At 42.2% G+C, this 27,048-nt stretch overlaps 1 protein-coding gene across 1 annotated transcript in view; it reads right to left on the bottom strand.

The window, feature by feature from the left end:
- Positions 1-27,048, bottom strand: part of LOC121553606 (serine/threonine-protein kinase 32C) — a 143,186-nt gene that overhangs the window by 81,668 nt on the left and 34,470 nt on the right. The window contains exon 2 of the mRNA XM_041866852.2: positions 10,418-10,473. Coding sequence (XP_041722786.2) covers positions 10,418-10,473 — 56 coding nt within the window. The remainder of the gene's footprint in view (positions 1-10,417; positions 10,474-27,048) is intronic.

Genomic DNA, 27,048 nt, shown 5'->3' with positions numbered 1-27,048 from the left:
CTGTGTCTAGCTCATTAATAATCACCTAAATGAAAGCTAGACAGTCAGGGAGCATCAATAATTTTAAAAAGTATGGATAGAGGACAATATGCGCCCCCAGGGGCAAAATGACTTTGGAACACTTTCCTTAGAGCTTTGAGTAGGCCTATGCTTAATGAGGAGATTCTCGCCAGCAAATACAAAATAACGATTGTGGGCATGTCAGGATTGTGATGGGAGCATCCACTTATGTAATCTCAAAGCATTTGCTAGTTGTTGCTAGCGTAATCATCTCCTCCATCATCTAGCCCAATCCCACACCCCATCCCTCTGACTCACTCTCTCCATGTCAGGATATTTGGAATCTCTCTGCTATTCTAATGGAGTATAAATTCTTAATTGGACCTGAAAAGGTGACAGATACAGCATATGACTGACAATTCAAAGGGAATATGCTACAGATGGGAGACAGTGCCAAGCGCACGCCGCAAAACTTATAATAAGGGGTTTATCCGACAACGAAGTAGTGCCTGTCACTGAAAAAGGCAGGCAAAGATTTGATACAGCCTATTGGCATGAATAACTACATATCACAAACCCAAAATGATTAATCATGCCAAAAACAGGCATTTATTCAAGAAAATAACTGGTTTTCAGAATAGTAGGCCTATCCTGTACTGTGTATCAAAAGAATAAATCAGAAACACGTTCTGAGATTTCAAAATAGCCAAAACCCACATAAGTCATCGGTGTCAGTTTACCCATCTCTGCATTATTAACTTACTGTAGACATCTTTTTTCTTTGAATTTGACATTTCTTGGCACTAAGAACTACTGCAGCCCGCGACCAAAAACAAGAAAGGATTCCAGTCTGTTAGAGAAGCACACTGCGGCCTCAGTTTTTACAATCAACAAAATGTAAAGATGACCAGCTCTTTAAATACCTGTTTTATGGACCAATTAATAGTTTATACCCTACAATAGAGCATTGTACTGACACATTTATGAGGTTGCTCAAAGAAGAAGAGAGAGAGGAAAAGACGATCGACAGCGCCAAATGGATAAGCCTCCAAACTGGTCAACGTGGGAAACCACTTACGCCCTTATCTAACACCTTACCACCACACATATAATCTGATATGAAATCATAACAATCCCTTAAATAACACTCCTGTACCTGGGTCTTGGATGCCAGGCAACACGTTACCTGAAAAGCATCCATTTTCTGCTGCTAAAGGGCTTAGGCTAACTGTCTTTGAGGCAGGTGAATTGCACAGATGAGGCAATACTATTTGTTGTTCTAAAATGTTAAATGATATAAAATGACTGATATGGGTCTCAGCGTGTACCCGGAAACCCATCCCATTCCTCAGCCGCCTGAATTCATTTCTCCCAGCCCCCCTCTGGCTCATTACCATGTTTGCGGCTACTAGCGCATGCACTTATTAAATGCTTTTTAGCTGAAGTATCACTTTTAAAAAATGCTCTTTCATGTCGCGCTTGGCTTCAAAGTGTGGTAATGAAAAGAGAATCTACAAGGTTGCCTCGGGATGTTCACCTTTTAAAGAACACCTATCCCCTTGGTTCCGCTATAGTTAGAAGCCCTATCAATTGTTGTCACAGCCCAGAACTCCAGGGAGCCCTCGGCGTGGTGAAGGAAAAAGGGTTGGCTATTCAATTTAGTGTAGTCAGGAAGCATAGGATTTCTTTTTCTAGGTCAGCTAAGTGCCAAGATACTTTTTTAGGACACATGGGGAAACATGAGCAACGAGCACAGCATCAGGCACCTGTCTTAAGAGATGACAGAGAAACATTTTCTCATAGCCACCAAACTGACTATTAAACTATGTGTTCCTTTTTCTGGGGAAAGTACTCATATCTATCAACATCTCAGATTGGGGTTTCAGGCTGGGTGTTGTGTGAGAGGTTTGGTTTTCTCAATATAATAGTATAGTGCTTGTCATACTGTATGCAAACAGACTACAATGACAAACAGAGAGTGATGTAAGCATCGAATAATAGAATAATATACACCAAGATACACACAAAACGCACACACACACACACACACACAGGACACAAAGTGGGCTATAGCAGTCTGTTTTGTCGAGAGGCAGTGATGAGTAAGGCAAATTTGTTTTCGGGCTCTGATGAACTTGTCAGCCACAGAGAGAAGAAGAAATAATCCCCTTTATTTCATTCATTCCCCTCACCGCTGTCTTCCCTTATATCATCAGTGACAGGCAGGAGGAAATGAAAGTGTTTACAGAGCTTGGGCAGCCATTTTCAGAGCTGCACGACGCACTATTAAGGCTGCCATTATCATTAATAACAACAGAGAGTCTGGCCTCCATTTGACTGTTTGAACTTGGCCTCAAAGTGAGATAGTCGAGCTTTCCAGGAAATGTCACCCTCCTAGTGCTGGGGAAGGATGAAAAAGCATTGTCATCTTACTAGTTTCTTCACACTATCCTGTGGATGTATGGAGGTCCCCACAACATCCTGCCTGCAGTCAATAAATGATACATTTTTGTCTCACACAACAGATGCACGCTTTAGCTGGGATATTTGGAATTCATTGAAAAAAAGATCATATGACTAATTTCTATTTAGTCATTCAAACAGTTCCTTACAATACTGGAATAGTAGGTTTCTAACAGTGAGAGAGGAAAAGCACAGGTGAGAACAGATAAATGGGCAGTAGTCGACTAAAGACCTGCAAGCTAGGTTGGATACTACAGGAGGTTGGTAGCGCCTTAATTGGGGAGAACGGGCTCGTGGTAATGACTGGAGCGGAATCAGTGGAATGGTAAATACATCAAACACATGGTTTCCAGGTGTTCGATGCCATTCCATTCACTCCGTTCCGGACATTATTATGAGCCGTTCTCTCCTCAGGAGCCTCCACTGTTGGATACTGACCTGCACTGAGATGGTCTTTGACTGTGAGGAAACAAAGGAGGATGAAACAAATGCTGGAAGCAGGATGGTGAACATAGAAAAATGCACTCAAAGCGAAATGCTGAAACCTGTGTGCTCTGATTGCCAATGTGCAGCTGTACTTTGTACTCGAATTGAGCCAGAAATGTAGCAGAGAAGGAGTATTTTTGGGCTAATAGGTTGCCTAAGGCCAAACTGTTACCGTGCCCATCTTTCCACGGCTCCACACTGCAATCCCAGGCAATCTGCAATACAGATGTACAGTAGTATCTTAATTTGAGCTAGTTTGCTACAGTAGGAAAATAATCTTGCACCGACAGGAAATTATAATTAATTCAAATTAAAAACTTAAGAAGCATTTTTAAACCCCCAAATACACTACAAGTTTTAAATGTCCTGCATTGCAGGAAAGTTCTCCTGCAAACAGGGTAATCAAATTAAGATCCTACATCGGTATGAGGCCTTCATAATCAACCAGTGGAAACCTTTCCAGTCAGTCTCTATAAGCAGGATCATTTCCTTTTTTCCATGTATCAGAGACTGCGTCTGAAATGTCTCCCTTTAACCTATATAGCGTACTCAAAAGTAGCGTTCTGTACAGGGAATACGGTGCCATTTCAGATGCAGCCATATCGTGCTGTTCTGCCTGACTATAGAACCACTCATAAAGATCTGTCATCAGTGATCACCAGGAGGTGGGATCAAGTCACTATTATTCGAGTCACAAGCAAGTCTCAAGTAACAAGGTCCGAGTCTCAAGTCAAGTCCCAAGTAGAATGGGTCGAATCTCGAGTCAAGTCCAAGTCATGCAATCTAAGAGCGAGTCGAGTCACAAATAAGTAAAAAAAATATATATATATATACATACATACATGCAATGACTTGTTCAACTTAGTGTTGCGCATTTAGGTATTATAATTTTTGTTACTTTCGGTACTTCGGTCGTCTACTGATTGAGAGAGTCAGTCTATCGGCGGCGCAGCCGATGTGACCTTAAAGCGAGCACTCCGTGCCTGCTCCGTGCCTGCTCCGTGCCTGCTCCGTGCCTGCTCCGTGCCTGCTCCTCTTACTCTTTGCTAGCTCTAGCCTGTCCTGAGGAATTACTGCACTCACTGGGAGTCTGGGCTGCATCATATTTACTCTCCACTAATGCTACACAGAACACACTTGAATAATGCAACACAGCATGTAGAAATGTTGCAACTGTTAAATACTGTTCGCAAAGCAATGCCCATTACAGGCTATAAAACTTTACAATGCAAGATTGAATATACCGATAGCTTCCATCTTTGTAGGCTATCTTTCCTTGCCAGCTTACAGCTGAAGCTAACATCAATTCACTACACTAGTACTTTGTTTGGGATAATATGCAAACAATAACACAAAATATGCTGATTTCAAAGCAGATTGTCACCAAAAACCATAGCTAGTCTTTGCCAAAAACTTTATTCAATCACTTAGTCTCCCTCACCTCACGTCTCTCACCTGCTACGTTAGGTGATGTCTCTCCTGTCCCTCTCACTGTGTGTGTGTGAATGATGTCATTAGGTCTTTTATAAAAGAAGAGATTTCTTCTATGCAAATGTTGTTGATCAGTACAATAAAATAAGTCCTAAATGGAAGGGAAACAGGTTGTTTTTCCATCCGTAGCCCTTGAAATTAGCCAAAACAATCTCAATAACTCAATGCATGCACACACTCCTATTGAATATGCATTCACCTGTATTGTGAATAGGCCTAGGCTACATCTTGATTTACCCAGTTTATCAATAGAGATTTACCATTCAAATAAATGATCATTATGTTGTCATGGAGTTAGATTGTTAAAAACAAAGTCAAATTGATTGTATGATTGTATAATTTATTAATTAATGCATACATGGCGGTCTCTGAAAAATGTACATAAATGTCAAATATAATGATATAGAACTCAAACAATCCATCTGGATCAAGTGCCATTCTGTGACTTCTTTCTTTGCCTTGGTATCATTCTGGTATAGTTTTGGTATGGAGTATCGTGATGGTATCAAGTATCATGATACTAAACCTGGTATCGGTATCAAAGTAACAATTCTGGTATCGTGACACTAGTTCAACTACAGATCTTTGTCTATTTATTGAGGCTACCAGACCTTTTCATTATTTTGTCTCCAACACATTTTGATGATGTAATCAACTATTTTAACATATTCAAAATGAAAGCTTCATAAGTAAATTATCAATTTCAAGCAATTTTGACACACCAAAAGACCAGTAGGCCTATGCTAGTAATTGTTGCTTGATGCCCCATTGTTGGCGAGCTTGCAAAGTAAACAGTTCATATTCTTGATCACCAACATTTTTTGGGAGTTGCATATTTATGGCAATTCTCTCTTCCTGCAATTTGATGTTTGCGCTGCATCCGATCGTATAGCTGTACAGAAAATCAGCAATCTGTTCGTTAGCTCACCCGACCTGTGTTGATTGACAGTTTGCTGGTCCAATCAGAGGGCTGAGTGTGCGTTTCCCTAGCCAATCTGTTGCAAAACATTTTTGCAAGTGCGATGCTGCGGCTTCTGTCTCTGGCTGAATGTAGAGTAATCCATGGAGACTCTGTGCCACAAAATGAGTAACAAAATGTAACAAAACCTGGCCAGATAATTTGAAGTCTCAAGTCTCAAGTCAAAGTCGAATCCCGAGTCTTAAGGCTCCAACTCCAAGTCAAGTCTCAAGTTATTTTATATTATACAGGGGGAGAGGCAATTCATCCGTGGCCTGTATGTGGGCTATTCCCCCTTGCCCAAGGCGGAGGATGTCGGTCTCCATCTCGACCGGGGAAAATAAACACACACTGCGTGCCTGCATGCCTGCCTGTGGAGCAGACAGGCACAAGAGCCTGTATCAGCACCTGAGGAGGACGTGTTTCAGAAAGCCGGGGGAGAGGTGGTCTCAGCAGGGGTCCGCAGCTCCAAACAGCTCTCCCACTGAGAGCCTCTTCATTTCCCACCGGCGAGCTCCCGCTCCCAGCACCGCCTGGCTCACTGCCCCCCCCGTAGGAAAAAAAGGCTCCCCAGGCATGTCTGGCTCGCACATATACACACACATACGCCAGGGACATTTTCGTATAACACATCGAGGCAATGACCTTTGCATGCTGCTAAATGCAAACACCTCATGAAGCACAAACACACACAGAAACAAATGGTTAGCACAGCCTCCTATTGGTAGGAAGACCATGCTGTTCTGTAACAGCATGCATACCAAGTGCAGCTACATCACACAGCTACATCTAGACAAGATGACCTCCTTAAGAATTTGTCAAAGACTGAGTCAGTGAGCTATATGTCTGGCTGTCTGTCAGTAGACCTCATAATAAACCTGCAGTTGCTATCTATCAGCTCCACCCTCCCTCTGGCACAAACATCACATACCTATACTTAGACCTTGAGCTACAAGGAAGTGTTATCTACAACTTAGCCTGCATTCCAAGCAATGAGAATAAAGAGAACACAGCACGCACACACACGCACACACACACACACACACACACACACACACAGACACACACCCCTCAAAATATGGCATAAGCAGAGACATGAGGTGTCAGATGAAAGAGGATCAATGACAAATGGCAGGCAAACACAACAGGTACAGGAATCATGGTTTATGGGTAAACTACTAAACAGCAAAGTTTACTACAGAGCAGACCTGGGTTCAAATACAGTCAAGTCCATAATTATTGGCACCATTGATAAAGATAAGCAAAAAAGACTAAAATAAATAATACAAATACTGAGCTATATTGTACGCTAGAAAGAATTACGGAATTATATTATTTTACATTAATACAATTGCTCAGAAAAATACATTTTGTTTAACAAGTAATAACGAAAATCTAAAAAGATACTGGACAAAATCATTGGCACCCCTGTTTTCAGAACTCTAGTACCCTCCCCTTGCGAGGAAAACGACACTGAGCATTTTTCTAAAATGTTTTATGAGATTGGAGAACAAGTTGGGAGGGATCTTAGACCATTCCTCCTAACAGAATCTTTCCAGATCCTTGATATCCTTCGTCTGCTCTAATGGACTGCCCTCTTCAATTCAAACCACATGTTTTCAATGGGGTTCATTGTTGATTTTGTGATCAATAAAGCATTTATTTTTTATTAGTGCTTGGGAATATTGTCCACTTGTGGCCAAGTGTCAGCCTCCTGGCAGTAGGCAACCAGGTTTTTGAAGGCTAGGCAAATTTACCAGACACGTTATAGAGTTTACAAGCCTTACAAGCAAGGTTACCTGAAGGCCAATTTCTTGGTCATATCTATGTGTTAAATGCTTATATAAGTGTGTGTGTGTGTGTGTGTGTGTTGTACATGCATGCATGTGAGACAACTATCAGGGCTGCTTTCCCTCTCCCTCAAGGTTTTCATATCCAGTGAACGTCTGTCTCTCTTTCTGTAATACCTTTTTGGACACTAGTCTATGGCCAGATGTGTCTAATGGCTCAGCCTTTAAAGCCCTGGCTAGGTGCTGTGGATGTCATGGCTTACTGCAGATACTCCCTCTAACATCATAAGGGAAGTGACAGCAGCTTGAGGGAAAGAAGCAATAAGTAAAAATTTACATAAATTCAGATGGTAATGTATTCTGCAGCCGGGGCTGACTTGCTGCGTAAAACAGACACTTATTTAGCAAAAGATTCAATTTTGAAAAGAGCAAAGAGGAAAGATTGCAAAAAGGCTTGCATAAACAGCAAGTATAATGAACATATATTAGTCAGGATATTTCAGAGGATTTAAAGAGTTGTGGTATTAAGTTTCAAAACGTGCACACACACACACGCACGTGTACACACATACACACAATTTCCCTATTGGCATTTCATTACACAAGATAAGCAGTAAGCAAAATGACGATCTGAGCTATTTTGCCTTATCTGTAATTAGATGTAAGACAGAGGGTCAAATCTACTTACATCCCAGCTGATACGAGAGGAAATTTAAAGAATCAAAATGCAGCTACAGTTAAATTAATTAACTGCTACGTTTAAGATTAATCAGAATTCAAATGTAATTACTTCAGGCCCATTTCACCAGACCGTCTCTGCTTCCTTGTTGAGAATAAAGAGTGTGAGGGTTAATTAGTGCCACAGAATTACCCAGGGTCCTTTGAATTCCATAATTTTTCATTTGTATTGGGATATTGAATTTGAATTAAATAATTTGTAATGCATAAATTGAATCAATGAATTCATAAATAGAATTTGAATTTCATGATTTTAAACTGCATTTGATGAATATTGCATTCAGTTTTAAAATTCAATTTCAATTTAATTGAATCTTCACATTCAATATTTATATATTCAGTTTCAATATGATAGATATGGCATTCATTGTCCGTGTATCAAGTTTACAAACTATAATTTCAAGTTTATCAAAGTTTCATATATTCAACTTCTCAGATGCATTCAGATTCAGTTTTAAAATGCATTTCTTTAAAATCAGATTCAAAACCAGAGACAACATCCTGGTACTTTGCCAGCCAGGAAAGGTAGAGGAAAACAGATACTGTTTAACACAGAGAGTGTTTGATTCTATCTTCTGGTGGTTTCTGAAGCCAGTAGGCAGGTTTTCTTTGATCCAGATTTATTAGACAAAAGCAATCTTGCAACAACAAAATGGAATGGAAACAGAGATATAGGAGACATTTTCGAAAGATCGACAATTTGTATCCATTCAACAGGGGTGGATAACTTTCTTTATTGCGACAAATTATGATGGAAACTGTGTTTTTCAAATAAATGATGATTGTCGAGTAACTATAAAGTTCCACTCACAATTAATTCTAAATGCATCTGTCTTGCAAAATCCATTTTTTCCAACTATAAAAATTATGTTTCTTTGCAGGACAAGGATTGTTCTGACTTTCAAGAATGCCTGAATTGCTTCACCTTGCTTTTCTGGTTGGCTGGCAAGTTTCACCATCCAAGTTTCACCCTGGCACGGACAGTGGAGATACGTTGGCACATGAGAATTATTAGAATATGGCAAATATCAGTCAATTATTGCATACTATCAATGCTGGCTTTTGCGGGCTACCTGAGACATGAAACAGATAGGTGGGAGGGCAAAGAGGCTGTTGGCAATTTATTAATGCGCAATTTGCCTAAATGGGTAATGGAAACACTATAACCACTACAATTTTATTAGATACTCGTTTTTTTTTACAAAATATATATTTTAAAATGTGTGACATCATTACGTCCAACAGTTGACACAAGATAGTTAAATGGAAACGCACCCTAGCAGGCGATTGTCATTTCAAAATGTTGACCAAAAAAAATAAAAAATCGCTGGACAAGTTAATGGAAACATAGCTACTGTGGCATGCTGAATTAATTTTCTTCCTATGAATTTGGCTCTAGTGTTTGAATCGTTTTGTCTATAAGCTTTTACCCCATTCCTGAAAGCTAAGACTCTGTGGAACATGGTCGTGCCTTCTGTTCCCCTCTATGATTATCACAGGCTACGCAGGACAAGTTAGAAGGGAGTGTCACAGAAACCGTGATTTGGCCTCCATAAGAATATAGTTGAATAGCCCTGTCATAGCCCTTCTAAGGATAGCCTTTCCACTCCCTATTTAATCTTGCTCTTGTGACTGACTGGGTTCAAACCAGGTCTCCTGCATGTCACAAGATTGTGTTAGCCCACTTAGCTAAAGCCTATGGGGAGGACTTCAAGTTTATGTAAAGGAAGACACACTGTTCCCCCAGGGAGTCTTAGCTTTCAGGAATGGGGTCATAATAGTTTATAGCCGAAACGGTTCAAACGCTAGAGCCAAATTCATAGGAAGAAAATAAATTAAACATGCCACACTGGCTTCAGAAACTGCCAGAAGCTACTGTTTACCACAGAGAGCGTTTGATTCCATCTGTTCTCGTTTACCTTTCCTGGCTGGCAAAGTACCAGGATGGTGTCTCTGGTTTTGAATCTGAATTTAGAGAACTGCATTTGAAAACTGAATCTGAATGCATCTGAGAAGTTGAGTACAGTATATGAAACTTTGATAAACTTGAAATTATAGTTTGTCAACTTGATACACAGACAATGATTTACATTTTAGTAATTTAGCAAACACTCTTATCCAGTGAGTGCATACATATATATATTTTTTTCATACTGAATTATGACCCCATTCTATCGACCATATTGAAACTGAATATATAAATATTTAATTTGAATATTCAATTACATTGAAATATAATTTTTAAACTAAATGCAATATTTATTCAATTAAGTTTCAAATCATGAAATACAAGTTCAATTTATGAATTAAATGATTCAATTTGCGCATTACAAATTAAAAAAGATTGAATTCAAATTCAATATCCTAATACAAATTCAAAATTATGGAATTCAAATACAATTTCTGTTGGCACTGAAATCGCATACGCACACACAGTCGCACACACAGAGCAGATAGAGATCAGAGGGAGTCAGAGCTCTGACTACATTACCTTTCCGAAGCTCCCCTTCCCAATGGCCCGGAGAATCTGGAAGTGGTCAAAGGTTACTGTGAAAACAGAGAAAATAAATCCATCAGTGACACCGATCGGACAGACATAAAGGTGGTGATAAATTGCTTTGTTGGTGTCATACAGTAGTAGCATCAAACATTTTGACAGCAGTTTAAGAACAACTTGGGACAGCAGTGCAGTAACAGGGAAAAGGATATTACAGGTTATTATTACAGAAAAATCTACAGACAATAAGCTCAATTCTAAAGACTGGCTTGCGCCTTTTAGGATCACATAGTATGCTATTATACAGTAGATACAGTAGAACATAATCCATTACTGTGAAATAATGAGCTTTTTGTAACACTGGTAATGTACATTGTGAATGTGGATCATTTTGCGAAGCTCACAAGTGATTAGAGGGTATCATCTCTATTGCAGATCATCAGTAATAAAAAGATCATGCCGCTGCGTCGTTGGCGATTGAAAAGAAACGTGTAGCTGAAAACCACTAATTTGTAATTAGTGTATCTGACTGGAATGCCATGAGCAGCAGGTTGGCGTTTTCCGGCATGAATCCTGTTCTGGAGGCAGCTATGCAGAGTTGTCACTATCTAGCACAGCCACAAAGTAATACAATCTGAATTTAAACCTCACCGTATTGCCTAAACTTCACCTTAAATTAAGACCAAAAAGCTAATTTTAGTTTTCATGAATTTTTACAATATAGCCAATTTTGACTTTGCAGCTGGCCTCTAAGGGGAACTCGCTCAGTTCTGCCTCCAGGATAAGACTCATGACATTAATAGTCAACCTGCATGTCATGATGAGTAAGGACCAAGGGGGGCAGGAGGAGGGAGCCTCTGCTGCCCTGTCGGAGTGCGTGTCGTGTGGGTGTCATGAGGGCCTCCGCTGGCCTCACCCTGTGGCGTGTGTGTGTGTGCCAGGCGGGAGCTTCCCTGGGCAGACGCCTTCTTATTAACTTATTCCACGCTATGCCATCCACCAGACCTTGGCACACAGGCCGTGACTGAGAGGGCACTGCAGAGGCGCCACACAAAAGGCATCAGGCCTGGTTTGCATGTCTTGCTCTGGAAGACGAGCTAATCCTCCGTGGATTCATCCGGTTCAACATTTTGTACATCTAATCCTTTAACATGGCAGGGATTTTACGGAACTACAGCAGAGGAACGGGGGTACAGTGGAGAAGATGGGGGAAACACTGACTGTAGTTGTAATGTAACTACATGATTGAAATGGATAGGTGCACAGAAATGTCAACAGACAGGACCAAATCCATGTTGTTGTCATGTTGTTGTCATACAGGGATCAACCTACATTGCAGCATTTATGCAGCATAAACAACATCTTTCAATCCCGGGTCAAATAATGTTGCAGAATAGTTTGGGGCTCTGTGAAGTGGGTTCGGGGGCAATATTTGTTTAAACAAAGATGCAGCATAAACAGGAAACACTGACAGATTTGATTCCAGTCTCAGATAGCCTACAGGGAAAAACATCCACACCAGTGAGTTGGATTTATATAGCAGAACATTCACTAGGCTACAAGAAGTCTCTGTGTGTTGAGATTGCCTGTCATACACTGAGGCTGACAAAATGCTGTGTATGATGGAGGTCTGGAGGTGAAAATATACAGTATAATGCATTATGGCACCTCAACCTTTCCAGCTTATCTCATCAATCTGGATATTCCTTAGAAAGAGTCTATCATAGTAAGATGGGAAACATACATACAGTGGGGAGAACAAGTATTTGATACACTGCCGATTTTGCAGGTTTTCCTACTTACAAAGCATGTAGAGGTCTGTAATTTTTATCATGGGTACAGTACACTTCAACTGTGAGAGACGGAATCTAAAACAAAAATCCAGAAAATCACATTGTATGATTTTTAAGTAATTAATTTGCATTTTATTGCATGACATAAGTATTTGATACATCAGAAAAGAATAACTTAATATTTGGTACAGAAACCTTTGTTTGCAATTACAGAGATCATACGTTTCCTGTAGGTCTTGACCAGGTTTGCACACACTGCAGCAGGGATTTTGGCCCACTCCTCCATACAGACCTTCTCCAGATCCTTCAGGTTTCGGGGCTGTCGCTGGGCAATACGGACTTTCAGCTCCCTCCAAAGATGTTCTATTGGGTTCAGGTCTGGAGACTGGCTAGGCCACTCCAGGACCTTGAGATGCTTCTTACGGAGCCACTCCTTAGTTGCCCCGGCTGTGTGTTTCGGGTCGTTGTCATGCTGGAAGACCCAGCCACGACCCATCTTCAATGCTCTTACTGAGGGAAGGAGGTTGTTGGCCAAGATCTTGCGATACATAGCCCCATCCATCCTCCCCTCAATACGGTGAAGTCGTCATGTCCCCTTTGCAGAAAAGCATCCTCAAAGAATGATGTTTCCACCTCCATGCTTCACGGTTGGGATGGTGTTCTTGGGGTTGTACTCATCCTTCTTCTTCCTCCAAACACGGCGAGTGGAGTTTAGACCAAAAAGCTATATTTTTGTCTCATCAGACCACATGACCTTCTCCATTCCTCCTCTGGATCATCCAGATGGTCATTGGCAAACTTCAGACGGGCCTGGACATGCACTGGCTTGAGCAGGGGGACCTTGCGTGCGCTGCAAGATTTTAATCCATGATGGCGTAGTGTGTTACTAATGGTTTTCTTTGAGACTGTGGTCCCAGCGCTCTTCAGGTCATTGACCAGGTCCTGCCGTGTAGTTCTGGGCTGATCCCTCATCTTCCTCATGATCATTGATGCCCCACGAGGTGAGATCTTGCATGGAGCCGCAGACCGAGGGTGATTGACCGTCATCTTGAACTTCTTCAATTTTCTAATAATTGCGCCAACAGTTGTTGCCTTTTCACGAAGCTGCTTGCCTATTGTCCTGTAGCCCATCCCAGCCTTGTGCAGGTCTACAATTTTATCCCTGATGTCCTTACACAGCTCTCTGGTCTTGGCCATTGTGGAGGTTGGAGTCTGTTTGATTGAGTGTGTGGACAGGTGTCTTTTATACAGGTAACGAGTTCAAACAGGTGCAGTTAATACAGGTAATGAGTGGAGAACAGGAGGGCTTCTTAAAGAAAAACTAACAGGTCTGTGAGAGCCGGAATTCTTACTGGTTGGTAGGTGATCAAATACTTATGTCATGCGATAAAATGCTATTGAATTACTTAATCATACAATGTGATTTTCTGGATTTTTGTTTTAGATTCCGTCTCTCACAGTTGAAGTGTACCTATGATACAAATTACAGACCTCTACATGCTTTGTAAGTAGGAAAACCTGCAAAATCGGCAGCGTATCAAATACTTGTTCTCCCCACTGTAGCTGCCCCTGCCTCAGCCCGTAGTAGCCCTGTGAATCAGGCCATTCTTTTGAATTAGTGTCGAGTAGAAAAGAAATGTGCCACACAATGGGCCTCAGGATCTCATCACAGTATTCCTGTACATTCAAATTGCCATTGATAAAACGTAATTGTATTCATTGTCCATCGCTTATGTCTGCCCATACCATAACCCCACCGCCACCATGGGGCACTCTGTTCACAACGTTGACATCAGCAAACCGCTCGCCCACATGACGCCATACACATGGTCTGCGGTTGTGAGGCCGGTTGGACGTACTGCCAAATTCTCTAAAACGATGTTGGAGGCGGCTTATGGTAGAGAAATTAACAAATTGTCTGGCAACAGCTCTGGTTGACATTCCTGCAGTCAGCATGCCAACTGCACGCTCCCTCAAAACTGTTGCATTGTGTTGTGTGACAAAACTGCAAATTTTAAAGTGGCCTTTATTGTCCCCAGCACATACTCATGCTGTTTAAAATCAGCCACACCTGTCAGGTGGATGGATTATCTTGGCAAAGGAGAAACGCTCACTAACAGGGATGTAAACAAATTTGTGCACATCATTTGAGAGAAATAAGCTTTTTGTGCGTATGGAACATTTGTGGGATCTTTTATTTCAGCTCATGAAACATGGGACCAACACTTTACATGTTGCATTTATATTTTTGTTCAGTGTATAATAACAAGATGCAATCATTTGCCGTTAGTGAGAAGAGCTAAGATATTTTTTTCTTCCATTTTTGCATTCTTAATAGGCATACATTTTTTAAAACTATTTATCCCAAAATACTGCTTTCTATGAGGGCAATGTGACTGCTAAAAGGGAATCTAGAATTGAGGTGAGATCAGAAATCAAGAAGTCCAAACTGAAATACACTGCTCAAAAAAATAAAGGGAACACTTAAACAACATATCCTAGATCTGAATGAATGAAATAATCTAATTAAATACTTTTTTCTTTACATAGTTGAATGTGCTGACAACAAAATCACACAAAAATTATCAATGGAAATCAAATTTATCAACCCATGGAGGTCTGGATTTGGAGTCACCCTCAAAATTAAAGTGGAAAACCACACTACAGGCTGATCCAACTTTGATGTAATGTCCTTAAAACAAGTCAAAATGAGGCTCAGTAGTGTGTGTGGCCTCCACGTGCCTGTATGACCTCCCTACAACGCCTGGGCATGCTCCTGATGAGGTGGCGGATGGTCTCCTGAGGGATCTCCTCCCAGACCTGGACGAAAGCATCCGCCAACTCCTGGACAGTCTGTGGTACAACGTGGTGTTGGTGGATGGAGCGAGACATGATGTCCCAGGTGTGCTCCATTGGATTCAGGTCTGGGGAACGGGCGGGCCAGTCCATAGCATCAATGCCTTCCTCTTGCAGGAACTGCTGACACACTCCAGCCACATGAGGTCTAGCATTGTCTTGCATTAGGAGGAACCCAGGGCCAACCGCACCAGCATGTGGTCTCAGAAGGGGTCTGAGGATCTCATCTCGGTACCTAATGGCAGTCAGGCTACCTCTGGCGAGCACATGGAGGGCTGTGCGGCCCCCCAAAGAAATGCCACCCCACACCATGACTGACCCACCGCCAAACCGGTCATGCTGGAGGATGTAGCAGGCAGCAGAATGTTCTCCACGGCGTCTCCAGACTCTGTCACGTCTGTCACATGTGCTCAGTGTGAACCTGCTTTCATCTGTGAAGAGCACAGGGCGCCAGTGGCGAATTTGCCAATCTTGGTGTTCTCTGGCAAATGCAAAACGTCCTGCAAGGGTGTTGGGCTGTAAGCACAACCCCCACCTGTGGATGTCGGGCCCTCATACCACCCTTATGGAGTCTGTTTCTGACCGTTTGAGCAGACACATGCACATTTGTGGCCTGCTGGAGGTCATTTTGCAGGGCTCTGGCAGTGCTCCTCCTGCTCCTCCTTGCACAAAGGCGGAGGTAGCGGTCCTGCTGCTGGGTTGTTGCCCTCCTACGGCCTCCTCCACGTCTCCTGATGTACTGGCCTGTCTCCTGGTAGCGCCTCCATGCTCTGGACACTACGTTGACAGACACAGCAAACCTTCTTGCCACAGCTCGCATTGATGTGCCATCCTGGATGAGCTGCACTACCTGAGCCACTTGTGTGGGTTGTAGACTCAGTCTCATGCTACCACTAGAGTGAAAGCTCCGCCAGCATTCAAAAGTGACCAAAACATCAGCCAGGAAGCATAGGAACTGAGAAGTGGTCTGTGGTCACCACCTGCAGAACCACATCTTTATTGGGGGTGTCTTGCTAATTGCCTATAATTTCCACCTTTTGTCTATTCCATTTGCACAACAGCATGTGACATTTATTGTCAATCAGTGTTGCTTCCTAAGTGGACAGTTTGATTTCACAGAAGTGTGATTGCCTTGGAGTTACATTGTGTTGTTTAAGTGTTCCCTTTATTTTTTTGAGCAGTGTATAAGGAGAAGATTGAGGGTGAACTCAGTAGCAACAATCTTAGGGCTGCCTGGAATGGAATGGGAACTATGGTTGGGCTACAAGACAAGGGAAACAAGATGATACAGGTTGATGGTTTTAACTCAAACAAAGGACTGGCTGATGAGCTAAATAGTTATTATCTCAGATTTGACAATCAGAACTTTAGTGGAAAAATTACTGAGATGCGTATGAGGACAATTGCTACTCCCAAGATGGAATTTAGCATCCAGTGTCACCAGCCTATTCAGACAGACCGAAGTTAAAAAAGCCCAGGACCAGACAACATTGGTGGACAGGTACTTAAGTGATGTGCAGAACAACTCAGTGGCATTTTCCACCACATTTTCATGCTGTCACTCGAGCTGCAGAAGGCGTCTAAACTCTGAAAGCATGCTACTGTTGTTCCTGTGGCAAAAAGCAAATCCCCCAAGGTGCTAAATGACTTTAGGCTGGTGGCACTGACATCCTTGATTAGAAGCTAATCAAGAAGGATGTACTGTGTCAGGTTGAGAATTCCCTCAACCCCCTGTAGTTTGCTTACAAGGCCAAGCGGGAGGTGGAGGACGCCACTCTAACCCTACTCAACTTCCTGTATAAGCACCTGGAGGGCCCAAAAACCACATACTAGCAGAGAAGCTCCTCTCCCACTTCAAGTTGAACGTGAGCATTGTGGGCTGGATAGTGGACTTCCTTACCGACCGGTCCCAACAAGTGCGAGTAAATGGTGTCATGTCAAAGCAGCTCTGCTCCTCCATCGGATCCCCACGAGGTTGTGTGCTCTCTCCTCTCCTGTACATACTATACACTAATGACTGTCGGAGTGAATATGAAAACAGGCACATCATCAAGTTTGCTGATGACTCTGACATCGTCAGTCTACTACAGGATGGAGAGTCTGAGCATGGGCCTGTGGTAGATGACTTTGTGTCATGGTGTGAGAACTGCTTCCAACAACTGAATGTCTCCAAAACTAAAGATATAGCCATTGACTTTAGAAGGCAGCCACTGAACCCCACACCCACTTTGGTCATGGGAAATTACATTGAGCTGGTCAGTACTTACAAGTACCTGGGAACAGTGCTGGACAACAAGTTGACGTTTGAGGAGAACACAGATGCCATCTGTAAAAAGGGACAGAAGCTGCTTTTTTGTTGTTGTTGTTGAAAGATTAACTATTTTAATGTCAGCAAGACAAAGATTACATTGTTTTACAGCAGTTTTATTGAATCCGTATTGATGTTCTCGATGGTGGCCTGGTTTGGCAATCTTAGTGTTTGCAACAAAAATAGGTTGGACAGGGTGGTTAAGGTGGCCAGCAGGGTCATCGGGGTGCAAGAGGCACAGCTCTCAGTGACATTCAGAAAACAAGTGGTGAGGAGCGCTAACAGTATCCTAGACTGTCCTGACCGCTTCTCCCCTCAGGCTGTCGTTTTAGACTTCCCAAACTCAATAGCAACAGATACAAGAACTCTTTTATCCCACAGGCCATAAACTTTCTGAAGCTGCACATGAAATTAAATGTCTATTATTTGCTGCACTTCTGCACAATGATTGCTCCTTTTTATTGATCTCATTATTTCAAGTTACGTGTTTATCGGTTGTATAGTTGTCACTGTTTTTAATGTTGCCGTTTTTTATTGTTGAACCCTGACTGCACAACACATTTCCCTATTGGGACAATAAAGATAACTTGAACTTTTTGGTGACCAAGAATATTAACTTTTGGCTTCCCATTTACATTTACATTTTAGTCATTTAGCAGACGCTCTTATCCAGAGCGACTTACAGTTAGTGAATACATATTTTTTTTATACTGGCCCCCCATGGGAATTGAACCCACAACCCTGGCGTTGCAAACGCCATGCTCTATCAACTGAGCTACATCCCTGCCGGCCATTCCCTCCCCTACCCTGGACGACGCTGGGCCAATTGTGCGCCGCCCATGAGTCTCCCGAGTGGGGCAGCGGTCTAAGGCACTGCATCACAGTGTTGCAGCATCACTACAGCCAGGGGTTCGATCCCAGGCTGTGTCACAACCAGCTGTGACCGGGAGTCCCATAGGGCGGTGCACAATTGGCCCAGCGTCATCCAGGTTAGGGGATGGTTTGGCCGGGGGGGCTTTACTTGGCTCATCGCACTCTAGCAACTCCTTGTGGTGGGCCGGGAGCATGCAGGCTGACTTCGGTCGTCAGTTGAATGGTGTTTCCTCTGACACATTGGTGCAGCTGGCTTCCAGGTTAAGTGAGCGGGTGTTAAGAAGCGGGCTTGATGGGTCATGTTTCGGAGGACATATGACTTGACCTTTGCCTCTCCCGAGCCCGTTGAGGAGTTGCAGCGATGAGACAAGATCACGAAATTGGGGAGAAAAAGTAAGTAACTGTTTACTTTGCAAGCTCACCAGCAATGGGGCAACAATTACTAGCATAGGTCTACTGGTCTTTTGGTATGTAACAACTGCTTGAAAATCATAATTTACTTATGAAGCTTCCATTTGGAATTTGCTGTTAAAATGAATTATTACTGTGGCGAAGACGCACCATAGCCGCAGCTCTTCACTTGCACTCTCCAAACTCTCGCCAGTGGAAAATACTTTTTTATTTCCTTGTTGAAATGTTTGCTGTTGCTTTCACATGTTTTCATGCATGTGGTAAATCTATATTCCATCTAATACTACAATAATTGCTAGCGTTTAATCATTCTATCCCCGTACCGTTTATTGCAACACGTAGACATTTCTGTTTCATGTTCGACAGGCCTACGATACATTTTCATTTAGCCAACCATTTCTTCCCCTGCTCTGAGTGGGCTCGATGTTTATAGTGCACATGAACGTTCGCAAGACTCATGAGGTAGAAGTTCTGTTTATTTAATTCAATGTATTGTTTCCTTTGTTCATATTTCCCGGGTTATGTCGGAGTTCCGTGTGTCTGTGTCCTATGTCTCTGTCATTTTTGTAGTGCGTAATAGGAGTGCGCATAGAAATAGGCTGTGTGGGCTGCACTCCACGCTTTGGAGACAAAACGTTGAATAAGAGAAAATGATTGTTCCATATATGCGGTCTACTAACCACCGGTCCTGGCAACCCATCATTACGCACACCTGGCAACCATCATTACACACACCTGCGCCCCATCATGAGGCACACCTGGACTTCATCACTCCCTGATTACTTCCCCTAGCACTCCGTTGTATCACCCATTAGGTAGTATTGTTTCCTGTTTTCACAGTTTTTGTATTCACTCTGTTTGTTCCTATTAAAATCACAGACTGCACCTGCTTCCTGACTCCCTGTGTCTCCGTTACAGTAACAATTTACAGACATAGACACACATAAAATGCTTTCACAGACAAACATTTCAATTACAGAAACATACAAGTGTCACAGATAAAATGTTTTATCATATGTACCACCACATCAAGTCCTAATGACAATCACATTCCTTAGTAACATGTGAGTCAACCAAACTTTTAAACTCCTCTAAGGAAACAAGATCCTGGAGTTTCAAGCTGGTCTTGAGAGAATTCCAAGACCACTGAGCTGAGTAGCTAAAACACTTTTTGCCATGATCCATTCTGATTTTAGGAACCGTTAAAAGTAAGTAGGAGTGAGACCGTAACTGGTATTTATTTTCTGACCTTATCAAAGAAGAACAGAGATAAAGTGGTTTTCCTAAAATGACCTTATAGATCATAGTATACCAATGTTAAAGTCAACGAAGACCAGCCAACAGCACTATAGAGATCAGCGTGTCAGACGCTTTTGGTTGGTAATAAACCTAAGAGCGGCATGATACACGGAATCAAGTGCCTTCAGGGTAGTGCTTGAGGTCTGCATTTAAATTGCATCACTGTAGTCCAAGACAGACAGGAATGTACACCGTACCAGCTATTTTCTGGCCTCCAAAGAAAAACAAGCCTTATGCCGGTAATAAAAACCTATTCTCAACTTGATCTTCTTTACCAGGTTCTCAAATGATTAGAGAAGCGCAGCTTCTCAAATCACCCAAACTGCCAGATATTTGTACGTCTTGACTTGCTCTATGGAATTTCCTTCCAAGGTAGTATTAATATAAACGAGATCCCTGGCCTTGTTTCATGCAGTGGGCAATTAGAAAAGGACACACTGCTTCCTGAAGCCATCCATTTATTGTCAGAGGCCCTAGTCTCTCCACATGCCTTGCTAGCTCACAGTCATGCTGAGAGCTTGATTATATGGAAGGTAGTGCCGTGCTTTCATGTTGGAGACCTGCGGCTCCCATACATGGATTAAGCCTGCTTCATAACGCAAATACTCTTTAGCTGACGGTGACTCGTGACTAACACATCTCTCCCGCTGGGATTCGGTAAGTGAAATTCCGTCCAGTTAAAACACATTTCACCTTATTTTTACCCAAAACATGTTACTGCTAAATGGCAGTGTGGGACGCAGATCCTGCCTCGTCGTTCAGTTTTACTGTAGTCATTTTTTTTTTTCAATTGTCAACTCTACCTACCTTGGCATTATACTACCACTTCAATAATGTGTTTGCTTCCAATTGTTTCCTTTTCACAATGAGTGTCCTTGGACTTGGATTTCTTGCACATTTGACACAGAATAACACTCAAGAACTGATTCATATAACAAGCGTGAATCTAAAGTGAGAGATAGTGGTTGCCTATTTTAGGGTTAATTCACACTGAACGAAGGGAAACTTAAATTACGTTATTGCAATCCATCTTCTGAATCAGCTCCTGTTAACTTTTTTGGAAATTACCTACAGTCCGAGGAGAGATTCAAACAACAAAGGAGTAGAAGCTTCCTGTAATTTGGGTCATTTCTGGGTTAAGTGGTGCTCAACGGAAGATGGTAGACTTTATAGATTGAGAGAAAGCGTCTGAAATCACAACATCGACTCTCCTCCCTTCCCTGCCTCAGGTTTCTGTGAGTGCTGCATTAGGGCTGTGGGTTTTGGCCTTCATGCAGAGACTGAGAGTGGCATGCGTGGTGCAGGTGAATTTGAGCTTCTAAAGTTAGAGATCTGCTAGCACGGTGACATCCACAATAAGAGGCTAATTGCTGACCCACGGTGAGGAAGTGCTGAGCAGGCTTCCCTGTGTGATGGGCTTCTCTCTGGGTGATTGGTTGGCTCCTGGGAGGCGTGCTGATGTTGGACCAGAGCCCACAGAGTAGGTGCCAGAAAGTGTGTGTGTGTGTGTGTGTGCGTTAGACCCCTCTATTACACTTGGCTAGTCTCAATGACATATACTGCAGCCCGTTTGTAAGATTTGACATGACACACTATGGACTGCAAAGGAGGCATTTAATATCAGATACCAGATAAGCCAGATTGTGAATATCAAGATGAATCTTTTCAGTCTTTCTGATACTGCATTCCACTCACTGTGCATGGCACCAGATCAGTTTGACAAATAGCAAGATTTGATGGCTGCTATGCAGAGGCAGCTTAGTGTAAAAAGATAAGGCTTTGAGAGACAGCTCAACTGCAGGCCTCATGGGGGATATAAATGGTGGGTTGAGGAAAGGGGGCGGATCTCACCCGCCCTCTGGCTTGTTCTGACAAAGGACAGTAGCTGTTCTGGGACTGGGAGCACAACACCCTGAGCAACTCTGGCTCCAGTGACGAAACAGGAGGTGCCTGGGGTGACAGAGAGAGAGAGCACCATACTGTAGCTCTCAGGTCTAAGATCCTTTGGGAGACATGGTAACCATGCTGAGTTGAGTGAGAGACCTCCAAGACTCCGACCACTACCTTGTATTATTTTCTCTCTTGCTCTCCTCCAACACTACTCACTCTGCCTCTACTCAAAAGGATCATTACCGAGACTCATTCTACCCAAGACAATACTGACAGCTATAGTTTGGGTTCTGGAACATCCCTTCCAACCTTTCATATAAAAAGGTTTTTCACTTTTTCACACAGCAAGTTCCAGCAAATGGAGAAATGGAATGAGGAAACAGCAACGAAAACAATACAGTGGGACCGTACTTAGACATTCTGTGCTTTAATAAAACAACAAAATGGTCAATATATGAAAAACTAGGGACTGAAACACGGTGGGGTGTGAGACAGACTTTGTAAGGCTTAAAAAAAAGTGTAATAGATGTATGATCAATTTATGAAAATTTATGATAAATGTATGAAAGTGTCATGTATGAAAATGACAAATGTTCTTCCAGGCGCTGAGATTCTTTAGTCATATTTTGGCATTAATTATGAATCCAGAGATGATGTAATTTTCATGAGACGTTCTTTATTAATCACCATCACAGTCACCACTCCCGGCACAAAGAGTGTTGGGTGAGAGGGGGGTTCATCTGGAACGCAGATGCTGTTGAATCGTGAGATCAGTTCTATACATTAAATGTGGACCTGCAGTTCGGATAGTGCAGAGATGATTAGCTAAAACAGATGTTCAAAAGCCAGGATGTTCAGGGTTAATGCAGGGTCATGTTGGTGTTTGTGAGAAATGGGTCCAAATGGGGGGGGGGGGGTAGGAAACTAAAAACATTGTCAAAGCCCTTAAATGGACATAAGGACATACCTATAAATGTTTTCATTGAATTATCACTTCCACAATTCAGTATCAAGTTCAAATAAACCTAATATCATTGGAAGAAGAAGACATCACCTGTCGCCACGACAGTTCCTTCGGACAGGGCTTAAGTGGCCCTCAATTGGCTTGAAGGGAAAACCATAAAGAGACTTGGTGACGAGACAGCCATTGATGCATTTTCTTTGTAAATCATAGGACACCAAAGACACCCCATGCTACGGTATGTGGCCTGACTGGCCTCTTAAATTACCCAGTGGTCCCCAAAGGTAAGATCTAAGTGGGTGAGCGTCTCATCATAATCAATAAACTAGGCTGTCTGATACTGCCCTCCCTTTATCCGAAATGGAGGTACTATTGACCATGTGTGGGACGTTTTCAAGGACTAGAGAGAAACAGGAGTGTTGCCTAGGGACAGGGCAACTCGATACCCTCGATGTCTGTGGAGCACATTGATCCAGAAGCTACAACTGAACCCACAGAGAGAGAAATGGTATAGCATAAGCCTAATGTATGGAGCTATAATTTAGGTCTAGTATCTAAGTAAATACTTTCTGAGAGCAGAGTAATGCCACTAAAATGTATATGGTATCTTGTGACAAGCAAATGAGTACAGACGCTACTAATGTTACAGTAATTTATGTCTTATGTAAACTAATCCTAGACTTGCCATATTTTTCAACCATGCATAAAAAAAATGGCGAAGGTAAAATCCCTATTGCACCCTTTCCTTTTTTTAAAAATGCTTGCAAATGAAAGGCTGAAAGGAGAAATTATAACCTTTAATAGCCTTTGAAAACTCAACTGAATATCCAACTCCAGGCTCTGACATTCACAGAATATTCACTGAACAAAAATATAAAAACGCAACATGTAAAGTGTTGGTCCCATGTTTCATGAGCTGAAATAAAAGATCCCAGAATATTTCCATGAGCACAAAAAGCTTATTTCTCTAAAAATGTGTGCACAAATTTGTTTACATCCCTGTGTGAGCATTTATCCTTTGTCAAGATAATACATCCACCTGACAGGTGTTGCATATCAAGAAGCTGATTAAACAGCATGATCATTACACAGGTGCACCTTGTGCTGGGGACAATAAAAGGCCACTCTAAAATGTGCAGTTTTGTCACACAACACAATCCCACAGATGTCTCAAGTTTTGAGGGAGCGTGCAATTGGCATGCTGACTGCAGGAATGTCCACCAGAGTTGTTGCCAGATAATTGAATGTTAATTTCTCTACCATAAGCTGCCTCCAACATCGTTTTAGAGAATGTGGCAGTACGTTCAACCGGCCTCACAACTGCAGACCATGTGTATGGCGTCGTGTGGGCGAGCGGTTTGCTGATGTCAATGTTGTGAACAGAGTGCCCCATTGTGGCGGTGGGGTTATGGTATGGGCAGGCATAAGCTACGGACAACGAACAGAATTGCATTTTATCGATGGCAATTTGAATGCACAGAGATACCGTGACGAGATCCTGAGCTCCGTTGTCATGCCATTCATCCGCTGCCATCGCCTCATGTTTCAGAATGATAACGCACGGCCCCATGTCGCAAGCTGAAAATGTCCCAGTTCTTCCATGGCCTGCATACTCACCAGACATGTTACCCCGCTGCATGAGGCAAATAGTGGTCACACTAGACACTGACTGGTTTTCTGATCCACGCCCCTAATTTTTTTTTTTTTTTAAGGTATCTGTGACCAACAGATGCATATCTGTTTTCCCAGTCATGTAAAATCCATAGATTAAAGCCTAATTAATTTATTTCAATTGACTGATTTCCTTATATGAACTGTAACTATTTTTGTTCAGTATATTTTCTAAAGTGAATGAGTAATCAGATCTCGCAGTGAGTGAAAAGTCATGTGTGCACTATTGAACTGAGCTGGCACAGATTGATTGGAGCTAGATCACAAAATCTCCCATTATCAATGACCCTGTGTTTTTCTCTGAGAATATGCCTGTACAATATGCATGAACACATGAGACCCACCACACCGCAGTGATCATAGTATCATATCGCTGTCAAGGCTGACCTATAAAAACCTTGGTTAAGAGACCATCTCTATTTCCCATATGATTACTGAATATTTAATTGATGGAAAACACACACGCTGCACAGGCTTTAGTAATAGAATAACTACTCTTACCACAGGGACAGAGTCTTTGATGACGATCACCCAAACAAGGCCATCTAAAGCAGGATACGGGAGACAATCATGTTCGGTCTGGATCTGTGACAGCTTTGCTAGTGGTGTCCTTCATTTTTCATGAGAGCTCAATGTTGGAGCGCAACTTGTAAAGCCGAACCCATCTCGAGGCAGGCCTTGGCTTTGATATTTATTTATCGACCTCTTATTGGGAGCTAGAGGAGAGAAGAGAGAGGAGACTCGCATGTTCTTTTGAACTCTTGTTTATGGCAGCAGGAGGGGCAACAATTCTCAATTTCTGTACCAGACACGTGCATTGGTCTACCTTCTACATTATGAATTTGCGATGGCATCTTGTGTTCAAGAATGATAGTGTGTCATTGCCTATTCTCCTGGAAGGTTGAGGAATAATCATAAGACATGGTAGAACTACATAATTGATGAGCTTTAAATGGATTTGCCAATTTGCAAAGTGACAAACAAAAGACTGCAAAACAACATACAGTGGAGATAAAAAGTATACACACCCCTGTTAAAATGCCAGGTTTTTGTGATGTAAAAGAATGAGACAAAGATAAATCATGTCAGAACTTTTTCCACTTTTAATGTGACCTATAATGTGAACAATTAAATTGAAAAACAAACTGAAATCTTCGAGGGGGGAAAAATGAAAAATAAAAACCTTCCAATAACCTGGTTGCATAAGCGTGCACACCCTCTTATAACTGGGGATGTGGCTGTGTTCAGAATTAACCAATCACATTCAAACTCATGTTAAATAAAAGTCATTACACACCTGCCATCATTTAAAGTGACTGATTAATCACAGATAAAGTTCAGCTGTTCTAGTAGGATTTTCCTGACATTTTCTTAGTTGCATCTCAGAGCAAAAGCCATGGTCCGCAGAGAGCTTCCAAGGCATCAGAGGGATCTCATTGTTGAAAGATATCAGTCAGGAGAAGGGTACAAAATAATTTCCAAAGCATTACATATACCATGGAACACAGTGAAGACAGTCATCATCAAGTGGAGAAAATATGGCACAACAGACACATTACCAAGAACTGGACGTCCCTCAAATGTATGAAAAGACGAGGAGAAAACTGGTCAGGGAGGCTTCCAAGAGGCCTACAGCAACATTAAAGGAACTGCAGGAATTTCTGACAAGTACCGGCTGTGTGCTACATGTGACAACAATCTCCCGTATTCTTCATATGAATGGGCTATGGGGTAGGGTGGCAAGACGGAAGCCTTTTCTTACAAAGAAAAACATCCAAGCCCGGCTGAAGTTTGCAAAAACAAACATAAAGTCCCCCAAAAGCACGTGGGAAAATGTGTTATGGACTGATGAAACCAAGGTTGAACTTTTTGGCCATAATTCCAAAAGGTATGTTAGGTGCAAAAAAAACACCTCACATCACCCAAAGAACACCATACCCACAGTGAAGCATGGTGGTGGCAGCATCATGCTTTGGGGCTGTTTTTCTTCAGCTGGAACCAGGGCCTTAGTCAGGGTGGAGGGAATTATGAACAGTTCCAAATACCAGGCAATTTTGGCACAAAACCTTCAGGCGTCCGTTAGAAAGCTGAAGATGAAGAGGAAGTTCACCTTTCAGCACGACAACGACCCAAAGCACACATCCAAATCCACAAAAGCATGGCTTCACCAGAAGAAGATTAATGTTTTGGAATGGCCCAGCCAGAGCCCAGACCTGAATCCAATTGAACATCTCTGGGGTGATCTGAAGAGGGCTGTGCACAGGAGATGTCCTCGCAATCTGACAGATTTGGAGTGCTTTTGCAAAGAAGAGTGGGCAAATATTGCCACGTCAAGATGTGCCATGCTAATAGACTCCTACCCAAAAAGACTGAGTGCTGTAATAAAATCAAAAGGTGCTTCAACAAAGTATTAGTTTAAGGGTGTGCACACGTATGCAACCAGGTTAGTGAGATTTCTTATTTTTTATTTTTCCCCCTCAAAGATTTCAGTTTGTTTTTCAATTGAATTGTTCACATTATAGGTCACATTAACAGTGGAAAAAAGTTCTGACATGATTTATCT

The sequence above is a fragment of the Coregonus clupeaformis genome, chromosome 37 (assembly GCF_020615455.1).
Source record: "Coregonus clupeaformis isolate EN_2021a chromosome 37, ASM2061545v1, whole genome shotgun sequence".
In the NCBI taxonomy this organism is placed as follows: domain Eukaryota; kingdom Metazoa; phylum Chordata; class Actinopteri; order Salmoniformes; family Salmonidae; genus Coregonus; species Coregonus clupeaformis.
This window is presented reverse-complemented; position numbering and strand designations above follow the sequence as displayed.